The sequence below is a fragment of the Leptinotarsa decemlineata genome, unplaced genomic scaffold (genome assembly GCF_025532065.1).
Source record: "Leptinotarsa decemlineata unplaced genomic scaffold, Ldec_3_MD MMD2_tig00026314_RagTag_RagTag, whole genome shotgun sequence".
Taxonomy (NCBI): domain Eukaryota; kingdom Metazoa; phylum Arthropoda; class Insecta; order Coleoptera; family Chrysomelidae; genus Leptinotarsa; species Leptinotarsa decemlineata.
Window position 1 is genome coordinate 11392310 of NW_027412684.1, and position 22726 is coordinate 11415035.

At 34.4% G+C, this 22726-nt stretch overlaps 1 protein-coding gene across 1 annotated transcript in view; it reads right to left on the reverse strand.

The window, feature by feature from the left end:
• Positions 1-22726, reverse strand: part of LOC111502825 (protein O-mannosyl-transferase Tmtc2) — a 653196-nt gene that overhangs the window by 40678 nt on the left and 589792 nt on the right. Inside the window, exons 7-8 of the mRNA XM_074181669.1 lie at positions 17181-17321; positions 12258-12342 (exon numbers count right to left, since the gene is read on the reverse strand). Coding sequence (XP_074037770.1) covers positions 12258-12342; positions 17181-17321 — 226 coding nt within the window. The remainder of the gene's footprint in view (positions 1-12257; positions 12343-17180; positions 17322-22726) is intronic.

Below are 22726 nucleotides of genomic sequence, written 5' to 3' on the forward strand. Positions count from 1 at the left end.
TATATATATATATATATATATATATATATATATATATATATATATATATATATCTTTTAATTTGGTATCCAAATTCTTTATAGTTTTAATATTTTTTTGGCATATTTTGATATTTTGTTCATTATGAAAAAGTTTTATGATATTTGAAGATAAATTTCCAAGATTAGGTATAGATTTGTAAGAAAAATTGATAGGTGAACTATTATTATTATACTTCCCACTAGAAGTGAAAGCTTGGCAAAGTAAAGCAGAGTTTTTGATTTTTGATTTTTTGACTGAGAGACCCCGTTATTCCATTCTACTGTACATATATATATATATATATATATATATATATATATATATATATATATATATATATATATATATATATATATATATATACATATATATGTATATGTTTATGTATATGTGTTTATATGTAGGCAGATATAAAACTGTAACATGCTTGTTAATGATATTAATATATCTTGTTATTGGGATTTATTCCTCTTTGGACATTAAATAATATTTTACATTGCATCTAAGACTCCTGGTTTTGAAAATATAAAAAAATTCAACTTTAAACGATAGATATATCACTTGAAATAATGTATACAAACCTATATAAATATGGAAATTCCCCTGCCTGAAATATCCATAGGAAAAGATAATTCGCCCCTATTCGAAAACCGTATTCATCATTTTTGTTCAATACAGAACGCGTGCTTTCTCCATTGTCCTAGTTGGAAACATTTGGGTCAGTCTATTGTTGAAGACAGCATAAAACTCTGTTCAGTGACGCATTCGGGCGGTGGATAATAAGCTTATGAGAAAAGTATAACAACACCAAGGGAAACGTCCATTGTTGCCTTTGGAGATATCTGTACCATATTATAAACAATTCAAAGGAGAATATCCGACACACGCTGAATATATCAGATATACTGCGGCTTGGCGTACCACAACAAAACCCAAGAGAGGTCAGAGAGGTTAGGAAATTCGCCTAGACAAGATGTTATACGAGTACATGAGGAATATAGCGAAAAATATAGGAACAAAATATCAATTATATTGAAGTAAACCATTTTTATTATAAGAAAAACAAGGGCATTTGTTCGAAAGTACAATTATTGAAAACACAAAACAGTTGCAATGCAAATATGTCAATTATTGACGTTTTATGAGAACAATAATGTTGAATGCTGGTCGTTTAAAATGAAATTTGAATATATGCGTTTATCGATTTCCAGAGGTTCTAGAAAGTTTCATCTCTGGGAATAAATGGAATCAATGGAAATAATTGAACGCAAATATTCGAATTTTCTTTCAAACGACCAACAGGAAGTTATTCATTCACCATTTTCGAACTTGTTTTCATGAAATGTCACTAGTCAACATGAATATTTACATATCAACTGCTTCTCTAGAAATAATATTGTATCAATTTGTGCTTTCTGAATCTACCTGTTTTGCCATAATCAATCATTCATCATCAAATTTTGACATATTGGAGATAATTTATCCAGTCATCTTCCTATTTGAGTAATAGAATAGTGCGAGCAGAATAATATTGAGTTTCTCCTTTTACCAACTAATGCAACACATTCACTCCAACCATTAGATGTTGCCTTTTCTGCTCCGTTCGGAAAAATTTCGCGGAAAATTTTGACGAAGTGATAAGTGGGGTGCTGCCAAAATCAGAGTTTCCGTAATTGCTGAAGAGACTTCTTGATGAGATTGGAAATAATGGTGCAAACAATATAATATCAGTATTCAGAACCTGTGGAATAGTTCCATGAAATCGAAATAGTGTTCTGAAGAAAATACCTAAACCTACTGCAGAACAAATAGCGAAACTGGAAAGGCAGATTGATATTGATCAGTGATGGTTGACCGTGTTAGGAATCACACGTTAAAAGGTAAGACCTCGTTAATCCTTAGCTCGCACAAGTTTCGACTTCTGAGGGTTGTCGTTCGTAGGGGTGCGACAGCTGGTTAACGGAAAAACAGATTTTAAACAGATTCAATCAAGAGCTCTACAAAACGAACAAGCAGTGAGAAGAGAAAAAGAGATTGATGTTGCACCAGGCGAAAATATAACAACACGTGACATGAATCGTCCAGTTGAAAATAATTCAGCTGAAAATTTTTCTTCCAAAGATGAATTGAAACAGCCACATGATTCTTTTATCCAATGGGAGAACGAGGAAGACGACAAAAGTGTTGCCACGACAGGTGCATCATCGAATTCATAATTTGAAGTTAGATGATTTCGTCCTGGTTGATTATAGGTACTCCAAAAATAAGGATGAATATCATCTTCGCATAATTATGGAAATTTTCAGTAACCAGACTGATCTCATTTCGATAGATTTTCTGAGACATGGAAAAACTGAAAAAATTAATTATTTTCACTATCCGGATGTTTGGAATGAAGCTCAAACTACTAACGGATCTCCGAAGAAACAGGTGGTCATTCAAGTGTTTACAGAAATACTATATTAGTGAATAAGTTTTCATGTGTACTTATTCATATTTATATTTTCAATATGTTCAATAAATTTCGTTTTCATTCTCACTTTCTGATCTCTAGAGTAATTTATATTATTGGGCCAGTTGGACTCATGTTTGGCTAAGTGAACAAATGTTGATACAAACTACTACAGTGAAAAAATCTAAAGAAATTAATTTTAAACGTTCATATTTCATAATTGAAAATCGGAATTTTTTCAGAGTATTTCATTCCTCTTCCTAAGTTGGAGCGAACAACAAAATGTCACTCCATCTAGTGGACGAGGTACTAACCAACTGCATATCCGTAATTTGCCCGATTCCTCTGAATAAGGAATAAAAACTTTCTTATTAGTCAGTGGCTATGCTTGAGGACTGGCAGTTAACAAATCTAAAGAAATCAACTTAAACGTTCAAGCCAGTCTCGAATATACCTACACGGTAGGTTTAGAATAGATTTGTTTCCTGCCAGTCTTCAAACAGCCCACTGACCAATAAGAAAGTGTTTCTTCCTTATTCAGAGGAATCGGGCAAATTACGGATATGCAGTTGGTTAGTACCTCGTCCACTAGATGGAGTGACTTTCAGTTGTATTGCCAATTGCAGGAAATTTTCAGTGGAGATACCTGCACTGACACCTGTGGATATAATCCAACGCCCTTCGTGGGATTAGACAGAGAAGTAGTTGTTTTCTGATTGGCTGACGCCAATCAGAAAACCTACTGTGTAGGTATATTCGAGACTGGCTTGAACGTTTAAAGTTCATTTCTTTAGAGTACGACAAAACTGATTGTTTTTGGTCGTGTCAACTCATATGGTACTTTAATTTTGTGTAGTAACCAAATCCTTGGAAACTGATGTTAGAAGGAAAAATTGAAGAAGCTGATAGTAACTGTTCGAACTACCTAATTTCAAACGTTTTATGAGCAGAAAATGTAGATTTTTTATGGCCTCCCTCTCGACATCAAAGCGTCAGCTCCAGTGAGGAAATTGGTATTATAATTTCCTCAGACGTTTCCTATAATCCAGATTGGAATGTAAATCTGCAGGGGCGAATGGATACACTGTATAATATTTCAGTGTGAATAACAATGGAACAACACTTTTCCATTTGAGCGCGAAGTTTTTACTGCTTTGGATAACATTCGAGAGGCTATTCCATTGTTACCAGGAACCGATACAGAGTAAAGCATTTGTGTCGACCGAGAGTACGATCTGACAGTTATAAATCATTTCGCCAGTTATGTAGATTTTGTTTTAGTGAAATGAAGCTGTTATGAGCTTCGTTATCCTGGATTGAGGCTGGAAATGCATCCAGTCGTTCATCATTATGAGATAAGAGGACTTCATCGGCATAATGGGAATTCTGTCATGTTGTTTGAATTGTGGCAAAAACTGCCGAATGGTGAAGTGATAAATTGCTAGCTAGTATTATTAGCTAATGGGAAAGTAGTTTTTTTCTTTCGACTATGGTTAGAGATAGTGAATTGATTGCGAATTTTGCTGATAAAATTGAAGTAATTATATAAAATATCAATTCCTCCATTGATATTAACATCCATTTAGACAGGGAACAGCGCGCGCTTAGCCGTATTTTGGGATATGATTCATATCCGGAAAACAGGCAGATATACATTTTATAATATGCTCCATCGAATGAAAATAATATTGTTTTTCCAACATTGTGAAACCCTGCATATTTTTACATTTTCAATACCTGGTATAATTCACATGTGATTTTATACATAAATGAGCAATCATAGGTTCTTTAAATACTTCATTTCATCGTCTAGTAGAAGTAACATATCCAAAATGTTATACAAGGTGTTCAAAATCGATAACTAATTCTAGAAGTTCAAAAATGGGTACAAACTCAGTTTTCTCAGGATTCTTTTGAAATTTCGAAACGATTTACGTGAAACACTCAAAAATCAACCATTCACGAGGTATTTCAGTATTTCGTGAGAAAATAAAAAATGCAAATGCCCACTATAAGTTTACGGACTACGCAATCTTCATCTCAATTAAAAACATGATTTTAGACGAATGAATAATGAATTGCGAATGTTCATTCTGAATGTTTCATAAAAGAGCAAGAATGCAAAAATATTGCATTGTCTTTTCACACAATATTTATAAACTTTCTCAAAAAAATTTCAGGTATTTATTATAGTCCAGTCATTTAAGGTTTTATCTGCGGAAAAATTCCTATTGTGCTGAATTTTGATATACACCTTCATTATGGTGTTTCAATGAAGAGGTGTAAAATCGACATTGATATCGTGCCGGTTAAAAATGTTATAAGGGTCAAAAGGTGACGAAAATCAGTTTTTCGCGAATATCTCGCGACCTATGGCTCGGTGGTCAATGAAGGTTGGTATAAAAATTATTTCCCATACGATTATCTACAAAAAATGTTGTCTGCATTTTTCTGTAAAGTCCACTGTTTTCGGACTAGAGCGCTGAGAATGCGACTACATTATGATGATGCACTCGTTTCTGCACCACCTTTGAGGTAGAATGCAAGGCGCGTTTTTTTTACATGGTTTCCCCCGTAGGCATGATCCATGAACTGTAATAAAAGATTTTTTTAATTTTATGCTCAATAATTCATTACTTCTACATTGAAAAATAGGAAAAAAATGTTTGTATATAATTTTCTTTTATATTCATTCATCGTCGATATCCTCAATTTCAACTTCATCAAAAGTTGCTGACAAAAAATCGAGTGGACTTATTGCTGCATTCAAAATTGTTGATTTGTTATTGTTTCAAATTTGATTATGAACTATGGTGAATTGAATCAAATCATCGACCTGCCTGGTCGATGCATGCAGGTTATTTGCCGAAAGGTACCTGGAAAAACTATCTTCCATTTCTGTCGATAAAAATCAAACGAAAGCCGCTCAACGATAATCAAGATATGTTGCTGGATATTTTGCTGCTCAGCCGAATGTGTTTTTGAAAGATGGCGAGAAAAACCTATCAGTTAAACCCCGAATTGCCCACCGCATTTTAAAAGAGCATCAATGGAAACCGTTCAAATATCATCTGGTATATCATCTGAAAGACACGGATTTGCATATTCGAATTGAGTTTTGATAATGGTTGCTGATAAAAGGTCGGGAAGATTCACATTTTCTTAAAAAAATAAATATATATGGAGTAATGAAGCTGAGTTTACCAAAAATTGATCATTTAACGTCATGAACTTCTTCTTTACGCCGATTAAAATCGCCATCTCACGCGTGACCAAAAAAATTGGAGCACAATCGATTTCTGTGCATGTATATCTATGATGAAAATTTCAATAGTGGATGTAATATATATTGTAATATACTACAAAATGTTTTGAACGTCGCAGTGAAAAATTTCATCTGTGGAAGATGTGGAAAATATTTGGTGCCAACAGGATGGAGCACCGTCTTTTAATTATGGAGCCGTAGGCGTATTACTGGATCAATTATTTTATGATTGGTGGATTACCAATAATGGGACGTTCTTCAGCCCAGCACGTTCTCTCGATCTGTCTCCTACATATATTATGTACGGCGACGTATTAGATGTATTGTATACGCCGATTCTACAACAAGTGAGGAGGATTTGGTAAGAACAGTTTCACAAGCATTCAATGTTCTAGATGCCGATGAAATCAGTTGTGGTGTAGGTAACAATTTGTCGGAGAGAGTTAATAAATGCATGAAAGTTACCGGAAATGTCTTCGGACATATTTGAAAGTTTCCATGTTCAGTATAGGTTGTGTTACATGAACTCACATTCGAATTAAGCCAGGTATTCAGAAATGTATAACTGATAGTGTTGGAAAACGCTGTTATTTCCATTCGATGAAGAATATTCAAAAAACTATGTTTGCTGATTTTCAGGATATGAGTACTATCATTTCCTAAAATACGGCTGAAGGACAGTCATCGCGCTGAGCCCTGTAAATTATTTTCAATACTGTGGAATACGAGATACCATATTCACACTAATAACTATATTTGTTGGTTGAAGAGCTGATGATACAGTGCCCTCTAAGCTCAGCTGTGACTTCTTTCAATAGCTCATTATACATTATTAGAGATTTATAGTGACAATAATGAAGAAATATTTTTTGATGCCATATTTATATGTTTTAATTATTCATTGAGCTTTTTCTCATGTTCACCGGTGGGATATTAAATCTGAATGGATTTGACAAAATTTTGTGGTAGTTTCTAGAAACATGTTGCATATCGAGAAACGCGAGATTAAGAAAAGAAACTCGAATGAAAATGAAGTTTATGATATGGATTGGTGATATTATGAGTAGAGTGTCTAGTCTAGTAGAATGAAGTGCTGAGTACTTTGAGTGAGGATTTTTATTTGAATGAACTTTTTGTTCCAACTGCGAGAAGATATGTTTGAAACTGGTTAACAATATTTCGTGGTACATTTCATTAGTTTGAACTTCCATTGTCTAATATGGTATTATATAATTTGAAATCTCTGAAAGAACAAATGAAAATTTAATTAAAAAGAATAGCAGAAAATAATAACTATATCAAGCAAAAAAAACTGAAAAGAAATTACAATAAAATAGAAATCAAGCAAAAATTGAACAATGAAAAAATTAAAAATTTGAAGATTAAGCCAAGTTACTTCACGACGTTTCGATTGTTCATATCCACAATCGTCTTCAGGTGTTTTTTAATTGTTTAGTTTCTGCCTGAGTTCCAGGGTTTTTTTTTGCGTGAAATATTTGTTAATTTCAGCTATTCTTTTCATTTTCATTTTTATTTTTATTTTTATTTGCTATTTCAGAGATTTCATATTATAGACAATGGAAGTCCGAACTAAAGAAATGCGACAAGATAATCATTAGGGCCTAAAAGATATCGACAGATATAATTAACGACAAATATCTATTTCTCATAACAAGGAAAACGACATCATGTAGTTATTTCTACCTTCCAAAGGTCGATAAAGAACTGATTTTCCTTCACATAAAAAAGACATTCGGTCAATAAGAATAAAGGATTGATAAGCTGGGTAAAAAAGCTTTTAAAATTTTATTGGGCATCTGGTGTAGGCAATATCTGTGGAGAAGACTTCTTCATCCAAAACCGCATTTGTTGTATCAGATGGACACGGACACTTATTTTGAGGTACAAAATGCTGCCATAGTTTTTCATATCGTTCTTAGACATATCACAAACAAGTTTGTTTCAGAATTTTTTGGTAACATGGTTCTATATTTTCGAGTGGATGATTGTTGTGGGCACAACATCAATGTATCTTGGAGCAATTTTTTAACCTCACATAAAGAGTATTAGTTTCATTTGTCCACTATTTACAGCGACTACAGTGAAAACCTCATTGTTCTAACTTTTTATTATCTTCAAAATTTCGCGAAATAAAGTATATATTCCATCCCTCATTGCCATTCGATCTACCGATATAGATTACATGAAAATCAAACACAACAACAAAATGTTTGATGTCTCTCTTCTTTTCATTATTCGCGAAGAAGATTCCCAAACAGATTCCATTATATTCATCTCGTTCATGGTTTATTGAAAAATTATCAACCAACATCAATATTGATCTCAAACTTTTCAAAAACTTAGGTAGAGGCAAACTTCCACGTTTTATTATTTTATTAGTAGATAGACTATTCGTGTTTGTTTGTTAAACATATTTTGAATGAATATTTTATGCAGATACCACTCAGATTGAGGGATAAACCAAAACTAGATTTAGCAAAATTTTGTAAAAATATTGAATATATTTCCACACTGAATACTTCTTTCAAGATTGTTTCTGAACTGATAATGAGGTAAAATTTCATCATGCCAAAATTTGTCAATATTATTACAACTATATGTGACAGAATTGGCCGATACTTGATGAAAATTCATAACATTTTCAAAAAACACTTTGTGAAATTCTCACTAAACTATAGCTTAACTATAGCTTCTTCAGGCATGTCTTCACTGTCCAAATGATGGACATTCAGGAAGCAATTTAAAAAGTTTTTGAATTTGACATTTATACAATGATGTACGGTTTCTAGGATTCTGAAATGTGAAACAAATTGTTTCCTGAACGTCTCGAAAGAAAGTATTTTTTTTTTGAAATTCATAGCTTTTTTTCTAAAGATAAAGGCAAAATATGCAGGCCGTTTTTTTTATCATGTGGCAACATTGCTATATTCTAAACCGTAACAGATACGAAGACAATAAAAAAAAAGTAACTGTCATCGGGGACAATCGAAGAAACTTCACGGGGACTTTCGCCCTTCTCAAGTTATACGGGGAAAACAAAAAATGCTGTTTTCTTTTTTTTTTTTCGAGTGGAATTGTTATTTCGAAGAATATCAAGAAATGGAAAGAGAAAATGTTATTGTATTCGAAGTGTACTATGACGGAGTAATAATGAATATTCGGTAAAACGTTTCGTGTCAACATGGCCACCATCAATTTTTTTTTAAATACGGACCTGTCTTTTTTATCACAGATCTTGATGAAGCGATAAAGTCTCAATCCAAGGGTTTATCACATTTGATATTTTTATAACGTTTCATTTGAAATAACCAACATCATCAATGACAACAATCAAACAGAAAAAAAATTATTTTATCATGAAATTTTGGGAAAAATGGAACCAATACGGAAAATTAAAGCTACATGGCGAACTATATTAAATGCTTGAATTGACGACATCTTTGTTGAATTCACATAAGTTGCCGGTCCAGACAATTTCTGTGAGAGTTTTCTAGAATATTAGGTGTAATACTATTACATGCATCTCTTATTTTTTATTTGATATGGTCGATATCTGTACTGTGTTGAAAATATTTTATTTTTTATGTACCTACAGACAAAAAATCTGAAGGAGTAAGATCTGGAGATCGAGCTGGCCAATTAATTGATCCATTGTTTCCAATCCATTTTATTGGGAATATTGCATCTAAATGTTTCCTCACCATTGCTGCATTACGGGGAGGAGCGCCGTCCAATTGGAAATATTACATTTCATGACGGATATTCAGTGGCAATTCGTCTAAGTAGCCATCGAATTCATTGAATAGAAAATGTTTTCAAAGCGGGACTTACTCACCAAACAACTCAAACTAAAATTATGTGAGGCGATGATCATTTCGAAAGTTTCATATTGCGGTAGCATTTATGACCCTGCATTACTTCAATATGATTCCCTCCGTCTTCAACGAATCCAAAACAGTTGCCTTCGTTTTTCTTTTGGCATTCGAAAATACGACCACATATCAACGGTCATGTCATGAAGGAATCAGGTTGCCTGCAACTGGAGAAACTCAGGACACTGCACCTACTCACAAACACCCACAAAGTCGTGAAGACCGAAATGCCCCATTATTTAATGAAAAAAATTGAATTCTCTCTCAAATATTAATAGCTTTTTCACTAGAAACAGGGCTGTGCTGGTCATTCCTGAACACAGGTCTTCTGTTTTTATTCGCAGCTTCTCATACAACCCAGCTAAATTCTACAATCTCCTGCCCTACAATCTCCTGCGTTTACACAAAAGATTTGGTGACTGAATAATAACCTTTTTTTGAAATTGTCTGTATACACTATAATTTTCTTTTATCATTTCAAATTTCATTTTTTTTCGAAGGTTGAGTTTAAAAACAGCTTTGCTGACACTCCGCCCATTCACCTCTTATTTTTTTGTATATTCTGTATGTTCTTACTTCAGGTGAATAAAGACGATTCATTATTGTTATTATTATATATTTCATCATTCAAATGAGCACCGTAAAAAAAAACAAAAAGTTTGTTCTCACAATTCCCAACCAAACATTTATCCCGAACCTTTCTTGGAAATTGGTTTTCCTATGTGAATTTTCATTTGTATCATTCCACCTATAATGAATATTTTTGTTAACCAACCATTGTTGGTGAATGTTGATTCGTCCGTCCATATTATTTTTTACCAATATTTCTAAGTTTCCTGTTTCTACGTCTTAACCACTTCGCAATTCGCACTCTCCTTTCGCAATCCCGTTCATTAAGGTGATGAACTTTGCGTATCCTGTAGAATTTATATTTGTTTATTTTTGAATAGTTCTGGTGGATTTTACAGAAGTCCCCATTTCGTTGACAATGTCTTGTAAAGAACAATTTTGATTAGCATAATTTTTGTAACTGGCTAATCCTAAATTTAAAAAAAGATATTTTCACCGTGAACATTTTTATGTGGTTATATTTGCTTACCCATAACTTTTATTTAATTCCTCACAACACCAGTAACCATATATTTTTTTGTTTTCTTTCTGTCAAATGCACCATAGTCCCTCAAATTTCGCGTTTAAGATGGTAAATGAATTGAGATGCCATTTGATCTTACCAAATTATACAAGAATCAAATTTTGACCAAAAACTGATATTTTCTTTCCTTTTAGGATTGAGAATAATAAAAATTTTAGGAATTATAATTGATTAGGGAAAAATAAGCCTTAAAAGAAGGATTATGGCAATACAAAAATTTCCAAAACGAAAAAGTACGAATTTTCATTGTGTTAGAGAACCCACCTGTCTAAATTATTGGGTTGTCTGTATTATATTTTGAAGAAATCGAAACAATCTACAAAAGAAGTAACGACAGGACCGTAATTTGAAATTGTTGTCGCTGATGATGGTAGTTATTTCTAATGAAACGCTATGAAAATACCAAATGTGTTATACTTTTCGATAGTGAATTTATTGCTTCATCAATATCTGTTATAAAAAAGACAGGTCCGTATTAAAAAAAAGTTGATGTTGGCCATGTTGACACGAAACGTTTTATCGAATATTCATTTTCACATCGTCATAGTACACTTTGAATACAATTTTTTTCCATTTTCCATTTCCATTTTTCGATATTCTCCGAAATAACAATTCCAGTCGAAAAAACGAAAAACAGCATTATTGGTTTTCCTCTGAAATAATGGGCAGCAATCACATTGTTTCATGTTACCTTCGTATTTTCGATAGTTTTCTGATTGTAGATGGTGAAAAAATCAGGAAAGCAACAAGAAACACTGACTCTCCCACAAAAATGTATACAATGGATAATTCGTAATTGGAAATGTTGACATTCCAAATGCACTCTCAAGAATAATGAGGATGCATCTTAAAATAGATGTTTGAGCTATAGTTAATGTATTTGGTGATAATAGAGTCACAAGCAGATACTATAGCGCAACTCAGATTCATCTTGTTTTCAGATTTCTAAACATATAATGAGTAGCATTTGTTTTAGAAATTGAACTTCCATAATGTGTATGTGATTTCAAGTGTTCGTACATGTGAATAAGTAGGCATTGAGGAACAGATGGTATGAAATATAACCCGAAACATTTCGAAGAAGATATGTTGACTAGAAATACTCAAAACTCACTCTGAAGTGAACATCTTCAAAATATCTTCATAGTTAGTGCTATAATAGAATGTAAATTATCAAATTCATTTTCGAACTCGGCTACAATTAGACAAAAGTTACTGCTATGAACTATATCCATACAACAAACAGAGTAACCCAAACAAGGATAGATGCGTGATCAAATATACTCCCTATACTCCACCTAAAATATATTCCTATATACAGCCGCAATTTATTAAAAAAATTAAATTTTGGTCGTTTCTCAGTACGACTCTGTACAAGCAGCCTTGTTTAGTAGATCACATGCACTATGCATAATAATGGTTTAGGACATTGTGTTCCTTAGATAAACAGAGTATAGTATTGAATGAACTTACCGTAATGATGATACACACTGGGATCATCTGGAGCCAGTCTTTGAGCTTTACGGAACCATTGCTCTGCTTCAGTGATTCTGCTGACCTGTAAACGAAATTTCATTTTCAATTTCATACCAATTTGTAGTAAATGACAGTTTTCCTACTAGAAAAACAACCAATAATTTCACTTTTATTGGTCATTTCCCAATATATACAAACTGGAACGAATGACTCAAGTAGAACTTCAGATAATTATATCGCAGTAAAAAGATATGACACCGAAAAACTCAAAGGTGGTCGATACATTTAAATTATACAAATCAATTGTGTCCAAATGTCAATAACCGATATGACGAACTGACGACCCTTTCATTTCTTGGTCATGAGTCATGAGTATTTTCTTGGAAAAAATACTGATTGCTGAACCCTCAGTGAACAGAAACGGCAAAGCACATTTTATTTGAAAAAGTAGAAGAATCTTAGAAATATATTCCATACATTTGTTTATCAACACTTGGAGTTATTTATGGACCATGAAGTGACCAACGAATCTGAGCATAGGTCTACAGAGGAAATGGAGGTTGACATAACGATCTCTGATGTGATATCGGATCAAGAAAAAAAGCTTTTCATTTGCCCAACTATGGATCCTGTCAACGAACACTTTGCAATATTATTTTGATAAATTGAAATGAAAAAAACAGGTGAATGAAGCATATTCGTCATCGCCCCAGATGGAATATGGACACTACTTTGCACTAACGGGAGGACAAATAGCTCGAAACCGGTCTGCAAGTGTGCCCAATGCAATAATTGAAAAACGATTCCGTCTGTTGAATCGCCAACAACATATGCAGGAAATATTACTGTGAAAAATTCTGCACTGACACCTGTCGTATATAATCCAAGGCCATCAATGATAGTAGCCAGAGTAGTTGTTTTTTGATGTGTCAGTCCAAAATATATATTGAAAACCATCTGCCGAAAACCCAAAACAAAAATATATATTGAAAGCCATCTACCGAAAACCCAAAACATACCCAACAGAAGAACTTTTCGAAATTTTCAAAATGTTAGATATACGTCAACTTTATTTACTAAAGGTTACCATTCATCAACAATCTAGAAAATATGAGCTCCTACCGATAGAACACCACCACAACACCAGGTATAGAAACGCAAATAATTATTTCATCATCAAACCTGAGAGGAATATCATGCAGAGAGCGTACCTGTAACTTGAACCGAAATGTTTCAACTCCCTTCCACAAAAACTAAAGGAAATAACGCCAAAGATCACGTTCGAATGAGAACTGAAAAACTAAATAAAAATTCCCAAGAATTGAAATCCACAGAAATGTAGAAAATATTTTATAGAAAACCCATATTGCTCATCGATCCATGTATTCATTTATACATTCATACGCTTGAATGTTGACTATTTTTTAAATATTCACATAACGTGGTTAGGCTTATTTGTATTTTTGAAATATAAGTAATTAATTTTATGTCATATACATATTATTTCATCAACTATAGACTTATTATTTATATTAGATATTTTTATATCCCTTGTATGTACTATGTTATGTTATGTTATCATTATCAACTTGATATTCACAGCATCCCCTCCCTTAACACAGACCTAATCTCTGTAGGGTGGCCCATTTAGTTACCCGTTTAAATCTTCCTTATATATATGTGCGTATATGTGAGTGTGTATATGTGTGTATGTATATACATACATATACATCTATACATATGTGTAAACACCTATAGTCCGTTCATAATTTGTCGATAGCACAAAATGAGGGCCCAAGTCATAAAACGGTCGTAAAACTCGTAAAATCATAGGCGGAGGTTCCTGATGTGTTTATTCATTAAATATAAAGCTTCAGTTTATATTCGTGACTTGCGTTGGAAGGGTGAAGTTGTTACGAACGAAAATAATTTTTGGTTTAGTACATTTTTTAATCGCATTTAATTTACGGCTCGTTGGTGTTTCGGCATCTACGGCAGTAATTAACGTCTCTAATATTTATTTTGCGAATTTTGTGCAGTGCGTGAGTAACTTTTTTTCATATTCCTACAAACATATACGTACCTTTCGTTCCTGCTTGTTTTGTTTGATTGCTTGCGATGGCTTCGTCATTATCAACATCATCAAGTTTTACACCGGTACTGTTGCGTACAGTCAGTAAGTCTGTCTATTCACCAAGAGAGAAGACTATTGTTTTGAACGTTCACGATGCTCTGGTTTCTCAGAATCCCACAAACACTGTTCAGAACATAATCAAGAGTTGTGCCAACATGATGGGCGTAGGGGAGTCAACAATATATAGGTTCCTATCAGAAAGAAAAAAAAAAGGTATAGCTAACCCAAATACAAACGAATACTTAAAGAGGGGGAAAAAACCTATTGAAATTGATGAATTTGCCAAAAATGGTATTCGAAGGAAAAAAGAAATACCCAACTTAAACAAAATTTTACAAGAAGTTAGAGACGACCCGGATTTGCCTCATGTCGGACGAACCAAATTGTGGCAAGTTTTAAAAGAATTAAATTTCCGGTGGGAGAAATCAGACCGAAAATCACTTTTGATTGACCGGGAAGAGATAATATGTTGGAGAAGAAAGTATCTAAGATCTATACGAAAATTTCGGGCTGAAGGAAGGCCAATTTACTATCAGGACGAAACGTGGGTAAACGCAGGTCATACTCTCACAAAAATTTGGACAGATAAAAATATATCAAGCTCCAGGCAAGCCTTTATGGAAGGTTGGTCTACTGGTATTTCCCCACCCTCTGGTAAAGGCAGTAGATTAATAGTTTCTCACATTGGCAGTGAAAAAGGATTTGCTAAGCATGGTTTGTTGGAATTTGAATCCAAAAGCACAAAAGACTATCACGAGGAGATGACAGCTGATGTTTTCGAAGAGTATTTTGAGCAGATGATTGAACATATACCACCAAACTCAATTATAGTATTAGATAATGCACCTCATCATTCACGACTAGTTGAAAGACTTCCAACGACTGCGTGGAAGAAACAGGATATCATTGACTGGCTGCGGAATAAGTCCCTGCCTTACGAAGATGGAATGGTTAAAGCAGAACTTTTAAAAATTGCCCGGCAACACAAATCTAAGTTCAAGAAATACGTAGTTGACAAAATGGCGGAAAGACGAAACATTACAGTCCTTAGACTTCCACCCTACCAATGCGAATTAAATCCAATTGAACTCATTTGGGCACAAATGAAAAGCTATGTGGCTAGAAAAAATACGTCATATAAAATACAAGCTGTACGTGAATTGTTATATGAGTCTTTACAACATATTACAGAACAAAATTGGCGAGATGCAGTAAGACATGCAATAGAAGAAGAACAAAAAATGTGGGATCTTGACAATATAATTGATGCGACTGTAGAGACACAACCGCTAATTATTAACCTGCAAGACGACTCGGATTCCGAAGATGATCCTGTTTATTTTGAATTTGAATAGTTTTGTAAGTAATCGTAGTTTATATCATTTAAAAATAGGTATTAATTAAATAAATGTATCTTTTACAAATTGCAAGTAACTTATTATTTTTGAATAAAATAAAGAAATTTTTTTAAAATAAAAATACAGTTTACAGTACCTACAGTTTAAGAATATTAATATATTTATTTATTTAAAGTAACTAATGTTTTAATCATATACTCTACGACACTGGTCACTCATTTCCACTCAAAATACCTACATAATCGGATTAAAAGTTTTATAGCTGTATTGTATTTCTTCAGATACCAGGTGGGTTAGTCGAAAACATCTTAAACTGGCAGTTTTAATTTGGTTTCTGTTATTATATCATATTAGCTGTCCTCTCTGTATTTCAGTTCTCTAATGAGGGTCAAACTTGCAGTGAGCTATCAACAAATTATGAACGGACTATAACATGGTGGAGCATATTTGTATTCCCACATTTCTTATAAATAATTAATGTTATATCATAGATATATTACTTTTATCAACTATAGACTGAGGTATTGTTTATTTGAATATTTTATATTCTTTGTATGTACTATGATATCTTTATTAACTTTAGATTCAATTGTACCTCTCCGTCTTATTCCCTACGCACAGACTTGATCTTCTGTAGGTTTCCCCATTTATTCTCCTTCTCCGATTTTCTGCTGCATTGTGTCAATGATGTAAAACAAGAGAAGAATACATTATCATTATTATTATTTACCCCCAGTGTCTGTGAGTTGAGACTGTCCTGAACGAATTGTTCTTTTAGATAATTTGATTCATCGCCAGTCTTCAAGTATGCCCCCTCACTACAGAATTCCTGGTAGATCGATTATTTAGAGGAGCAACAGAATGGCCACCACGATCACCCGACATATCGCCTTCAAATTTCTTCCTATGAGGTCATCTGACAAAGTTTGTTCAACGCTATACTTCTGATACCATATTTACAATTCGGAAAGTGCAGCAGATTCATTGAATGGTTAGATCGTTGAATTAGAAATTCATTTCAGTTCCACCTCCACCTCTATATCCGATTTTTTTCAGAGATTAAATGGGATGGAAAAACTTTGAATAACTTTTCTGAGTGGTGTATTACTGAATGAAAACATCTATTGCACTCGTAAATTTCAAAATAATTCATTTTTTATCATGAATCGCAAGATAAATGATCATCCTGTTTAGACACCCAAAGAAGTTCCAAGAAACTAATACCCACACAACATCCATCAGTCACAATTTGCTGCAAGATACCTCCTTTTTCAAAACTCATCCCGATCATTTCTTTCAATAAAACCGGCTGAAAACTCCCATTTTATACGGAAGCCAACCACCCCTCGGCCCATTGTGGATGATAAACGATGCCCCGCGGGGCGCAACACACCTAATAAATAAAAATACACCATGAATCGTGCTTACATTTTTTGCGAGCAGCTTCCCGTATGTGATGTGAGCTGGAACATGGTCAGGTTGAGCATGCAGGGCGGCCATGTACCATCTCTCCGCTTCCTCGTCCTGCTGCAACCTTGCCAGGGTCTCCCCCAACACGTTGAACACGCTCTGAAACAAAGGGTGCACGATCGTAAATCACCCGGTCACTAGAACAGACAAACCTAATATAGTACGGGGGCCAGGGGATTATTATCTTCTCTATTTCAATGTAGTATGTGAGAGGTGTTTTCGTCAATTTGTTATCTAGGAAAAATGCATCTAAGAAAACACTTTCCGTCCAAAGTTTCAATGGTAAGTGAGATATTTTTGCAACTTGAACTAGAATAATAGGTCTAGGAATCAGCAAATAACTTGAAGATATTCTTTGCATTTCTTTAATGTCCCCCCCTTTTATTTTTTGAACGGGTCAATTCAAAAAATTTAAATTTTGGGAAATGAAATTGATGCATGAATACGTTATTTTGAAGTGGAATTGACAGATGAAACTTTCAAGATGGCGACTGAACGCCATCTGTGAAAAAAAATTAAAAAGAAAGAGGGTTTTGTGACACATCATTTTGAAGCTTCTGACGAATACTTCACAACCCTAAATTATGAAGTCAATATCAACAAAATGGCGAAACATTTGATGATTTCCTGAAGACAAACACATTGATGTCGATATTTCTAGAAATATTCCTATTTATCTGCCATATGGCAATTCCAACAACCCAATAAGTTTTGTTAAGTTATTTTTTGTTTATGAAAACAACAAGAACTATCGATACGACAATGAACATCATTTTCAGTTGGAATATTCTCATTTAATTTTCAGTTTTACTAGTAGAAAGGTACCACGTCAACAATCTCCAAAATGGTCAATTCTCGTCCATTGGAAAAAAAATTGGAGCAATTTTCATTTACGGTGCGACGCGTAACTTTCACGAGACTGAAAGGATTTTCAATGAACGTTTTCCGAATCGTCCTATCTGTAGAAAATATTTGAGGGAATTTGTATCCAAACTCACAAGTATCGGTGGTGTACACAACAAAAAGCCCCCAGGTCATCCGTCCATTCCGGAAGAACAGCAAGTGCAAATAATTGATAAGAATCCTGAACAGTCTACTTATTCCATCGCGAATGTTTGTGAGGTGTCTCCTTCTACTGTGTGGAGACTTTTGAAGAGAATCAGGTATCCTCCATACAAAATTAAAATGGTACACCAATTAACTGAAGATGACCCTGATCGAAGACCAGAATTCAGTGAAATCATGACAAACCATTGCCAGGCATTCTACCTATCTCCATAATATTTGTTTAAGTGATGAATGTACATTGTTTTAAACGGCAATGTTCACAGACAAAATTGCCGTTATTGGAGTGACACCAATTCTCATGTTTTCCGGGAAACACATACCCAATATCCAGAAAAAACGTTTGGGTAGGAATATTGAGAAACCTTATTGTAGGACGTCTATTTATTGATTGATTCAACAGAGAAATTGCATTTGAATATGCTGGAAACTACTGTTGACCCTCTCATCACTGAAATCGTCGTAGCGAATCCTCATGAATTCGATATGGATATTGTATTCCAACAAGATGGAGCAACAACACATTACTCCAGGTATTTAAAAACTATTTGAATACTACTTTTCCTGGTCGTTGGATTGGACGTCGAGGTCCTACAGAATGGCCACCCCGCTCGCCAGATTTGAGACCTTTGGACTTTTTCATAGGACTATTTGAAGCAAAAGGTGTACGAAACTGAACCTGCTTCAATATTGAATATACGGCAGAGAATAATAAATATTTGTAGAGATATTGACGTTACTGTGTTTGAAAATGTTCGGCGTGAAATATCGGATAGGCTGTTCATTGTCAAGAACTTCAAGGCAACCATTTCGAGCATCCTCTGAACTGACTTCAAGCTTATTACCTGATATTATGTAGTTAAATGTCAATGTATTCAGGCAATTATTGAAAGTTCTGTAATTATTAGTTAAAGATATTTTGACATTTTATTCTATGGTTGTGAAGCATTTGTCATTTGTGTGTCACAAGACCTCCCTTTCTGTTCAATTTTTTGTTCCCAGATGGCGCCAAGTCGCCATTTTGAGAGTTTCATCTGTCACTTTTACTGCAAAATGAAGCTTCATGCATTAATTTCATTATTCCAAATTTCAATTTTTAGAGTTGACCCGTTCAAAAAAAGAAAACGGGGGACATTAAAGACCAGCCTGTATTTTAAATATTGTTATCGCACCTATGCAAGCCATACAATGTCTAAATAGTATAAAAAATTACTCAATACACCACTATTTTTATGCTAAGATATCTTGAGGATTATCTCATCAACCACGTTACTCATATTTTCAACACCAATTTAGGAACAAATCGTGTTTTATCAATTTGAAAACAAGTCACTCCACAACTCTTACTGGATTATGATACTTCAAAGATACTGTCACTCTCAAAGCCTATCAGTAAATTGCCAGTATTGTCCAAGGTCTTTGAGCTGATTCTGAAAGATTGAATCGATCACTTCCTCAATGAATTCCATATAATTACTGGGGTCCAATCTGGATTCTGAATATCTAAAGGCACTACTACAGACATACCTTACTAACATCACTTAGGATTCATTTATGGCCACTGATAAAACTTATTTAACACATGGTGCTCTCGAATTACGGCAAGGCGTTTGATAACATTGTTCATCATAATCTGTGTAATGAGCTGGCGTGTTTGGATTTAGCGATGTGGCTGGGGAACTTTGGAAGAGCTGCCTGTGTCATTCTTCCCAAACCATTTATTCACATCGTCAATACTCATCAGTAAATGATTCAAACTGACTTATTGCCTTTTATATGAATCTGAACTAGCCAACACATTTGGTGTGAGCATCATGATTATAGTGAAGCTATTTTTCTGGGTTTGTTAAAATACCTAGTATTTGCCTGATTGCTGATGATTACTCAAGAGAGTAAACAACCAATTGTCTCAATGAGAGGATCTCATACGAAAAATCAATAAAATATTACGGAGTTCTTTCGATTTTGTAACATAGTAACACAAAAAACTCGCAAGTGGTTGGTTGCGAGATGAATTTTTTTAGTGTCTTTGAACATATCTTCCTGATTTCCAAGGGTTTTCATAACCAAATCGATAATATATTCCACTTTTTTGGGATTATTGAGCAATGCAGTGGAATTGCAGAAAATTGCATTAAGCAGAATTATTTCCAGCTGAATAAATGTTTCAACAAACAGTGCGAGAATACGGTGATGGGAAACTTTGCCACTCTGTTTATAAGCAGATTTGAAGTGGAAGCATGAAAATAGTTGAATTAATTTCCAGTATATGATTCGTGGATGATGCACCTATTTGAAATTTTTGAAACAAATGAAAGTGGGATACAAAACTTCTGTTTATTGTCGACAACAGATTCCCGGATTCAAAGTTTACGTTTGACATTAGAAACAATAAGGATTAAGAACTTGTTGTATTTTCAGTTCAGACAAGTTGAAGCCTAGCTGCCTTACCCTTGCCGCTGGTTTTTTTAGAAGGACAAATGGATTCCTGACTGAGGTGGTGGCGGTATTGAATTCCTCAGACAGCAGTATCGCCTTTCACGGTGTGTCCCTACGTGGCTGGGGTGGAATGGATGAAAAAATTGTTCATCCATTAAAGGGAGCCGTGTGGGCCTCATTCGACCGAGTCTCGGGGCCTTCCATATCAGGAGGGGTCGTCTACAGCATACTCTATAGCTTCCCTATCTAACGGATTATCGTGAGTTCCCGCACAATCAAAAACTAGCCGATTCCTCGACTGAATGGACTGCTTGATGGAAGGCAGCTGCAAATCTCTGCGAATGGCTTCATTCCACATGAACCATGGATCATTCAGAATCATCCGTATTAGCTTATTTCGTAATCTCTCCAGAATGGAGATGGAGCCGCTTGTCCCCAGACGCTTGAAGCATACATGATGATACGTTTCATGTAGACGACCCCGAGCTCCCGACCTATGGAAGATGAGAGGAGAGCCGTATTATCGGCGTAGAGAGATATCTTCACATGCTCGGATTGCTGTATTTTGAAGGAATATTAGCAATTTGAACTACCAATTTCATATTCAACAAAAAAGAGCAGTGCTTCATTATTTTGTTGATGAGCTTGGGTTCTCTTTGAGTGAAGAAAGATACGATATGAAGGAAAGGTTCCGTAGACGAGATAAGTATAGTAGACCATCGGAGTCTAGTGTAGCTCAACAGACTTGAGATAAAGGTCACGAAAGAAATGAGAATTATTCGAAATTGTTGAGACGAGTATATGACAACAGACTTATTCAGAAGCCTTTGAGTGTAGGTATATAAATCAAATATAAAGAATGAGATCTATAGACAGCTACAACGGTACCATTTTAGAAGACTCCGTAGTAATGACGAGTAGCAATAAGTAAACTACTAGCATGTTCATTAGCACAATTGAAAATGTAACTCAGTTGTAAGGAATCAAGTTCAATCATGGTGTTCTCATTCTGGTGTGAAGTTGAGCGAAAAGAGTTTTGAGCTCGTGACCGAATATATTAAAAATTTCCACCTCGTTCTGCTTGTTTCAGTTTCTTATACGACTGGTCACAGGAGGTAGCCATTAGTTTATTTCGACGAGGCAAACCAGAGTGAGTAAAAACTACTTCATCTCATAGATCTGAAGAGCTTGGTATAAATAGTTATACTATCATATCTATTTTACAGAAAATATCGATGAAGAATTCCACTTTTTTCAAATGAGTCTGCTTCCAGAATGATGGATGTTGCCTAATTCAGATCTTGATGAAATCATCTATGCAAGATATTGACTTATTTACTTTCGAATGGTAAAAGTGTTGAATTGATATCGGTGTAGATTGAAACACTAGCCAAAAACAACAAGTTTTCGTGTGTTCCGAAAACATCTTAGGTTATAAACAATAAATACATTGATAGATTTTGTTCTATTTGAACGTCTTGTGACAAATTAATGAATTAACTGTCTGGAACAAATTTATTTTCAACAATATTTCACTTATCACAAACTAATTCATTCACAAAATAAACGATTAATTCATTTCCACTATTTAAATTTCTTGTTTATTCGCTCAATTCACTTCCTGAACTGCCCTCTTGGGTCAGGAAGACATGCTTATATTGGTGACGGTCCTTTATAGAAATCTGTAGTCGGTTCGGTAGAAGAATTTTACCGGCGATTCGCGATTGCATTCTTTCGCGGTGATTTCATGTGTTTGTTCCATGATTCGGCCGACGTACTGGTCAGAGGCGGCTTCGTTTCGATCTGATAATATCACAACTGGATTCAGCTTGTGCTTTTCAATGTCGTTTTCACTGTGCAACTAATAAAATGAATAGAGTGAACATGATACTTCACGATTCAGGCCAACAGCTGTTTCGACACACTGTGCCATCTTCTGAGCACGTGATAAACTAACTTAGGTATATGACATTATCTCCTTGAATACTGAAAGTGGTATG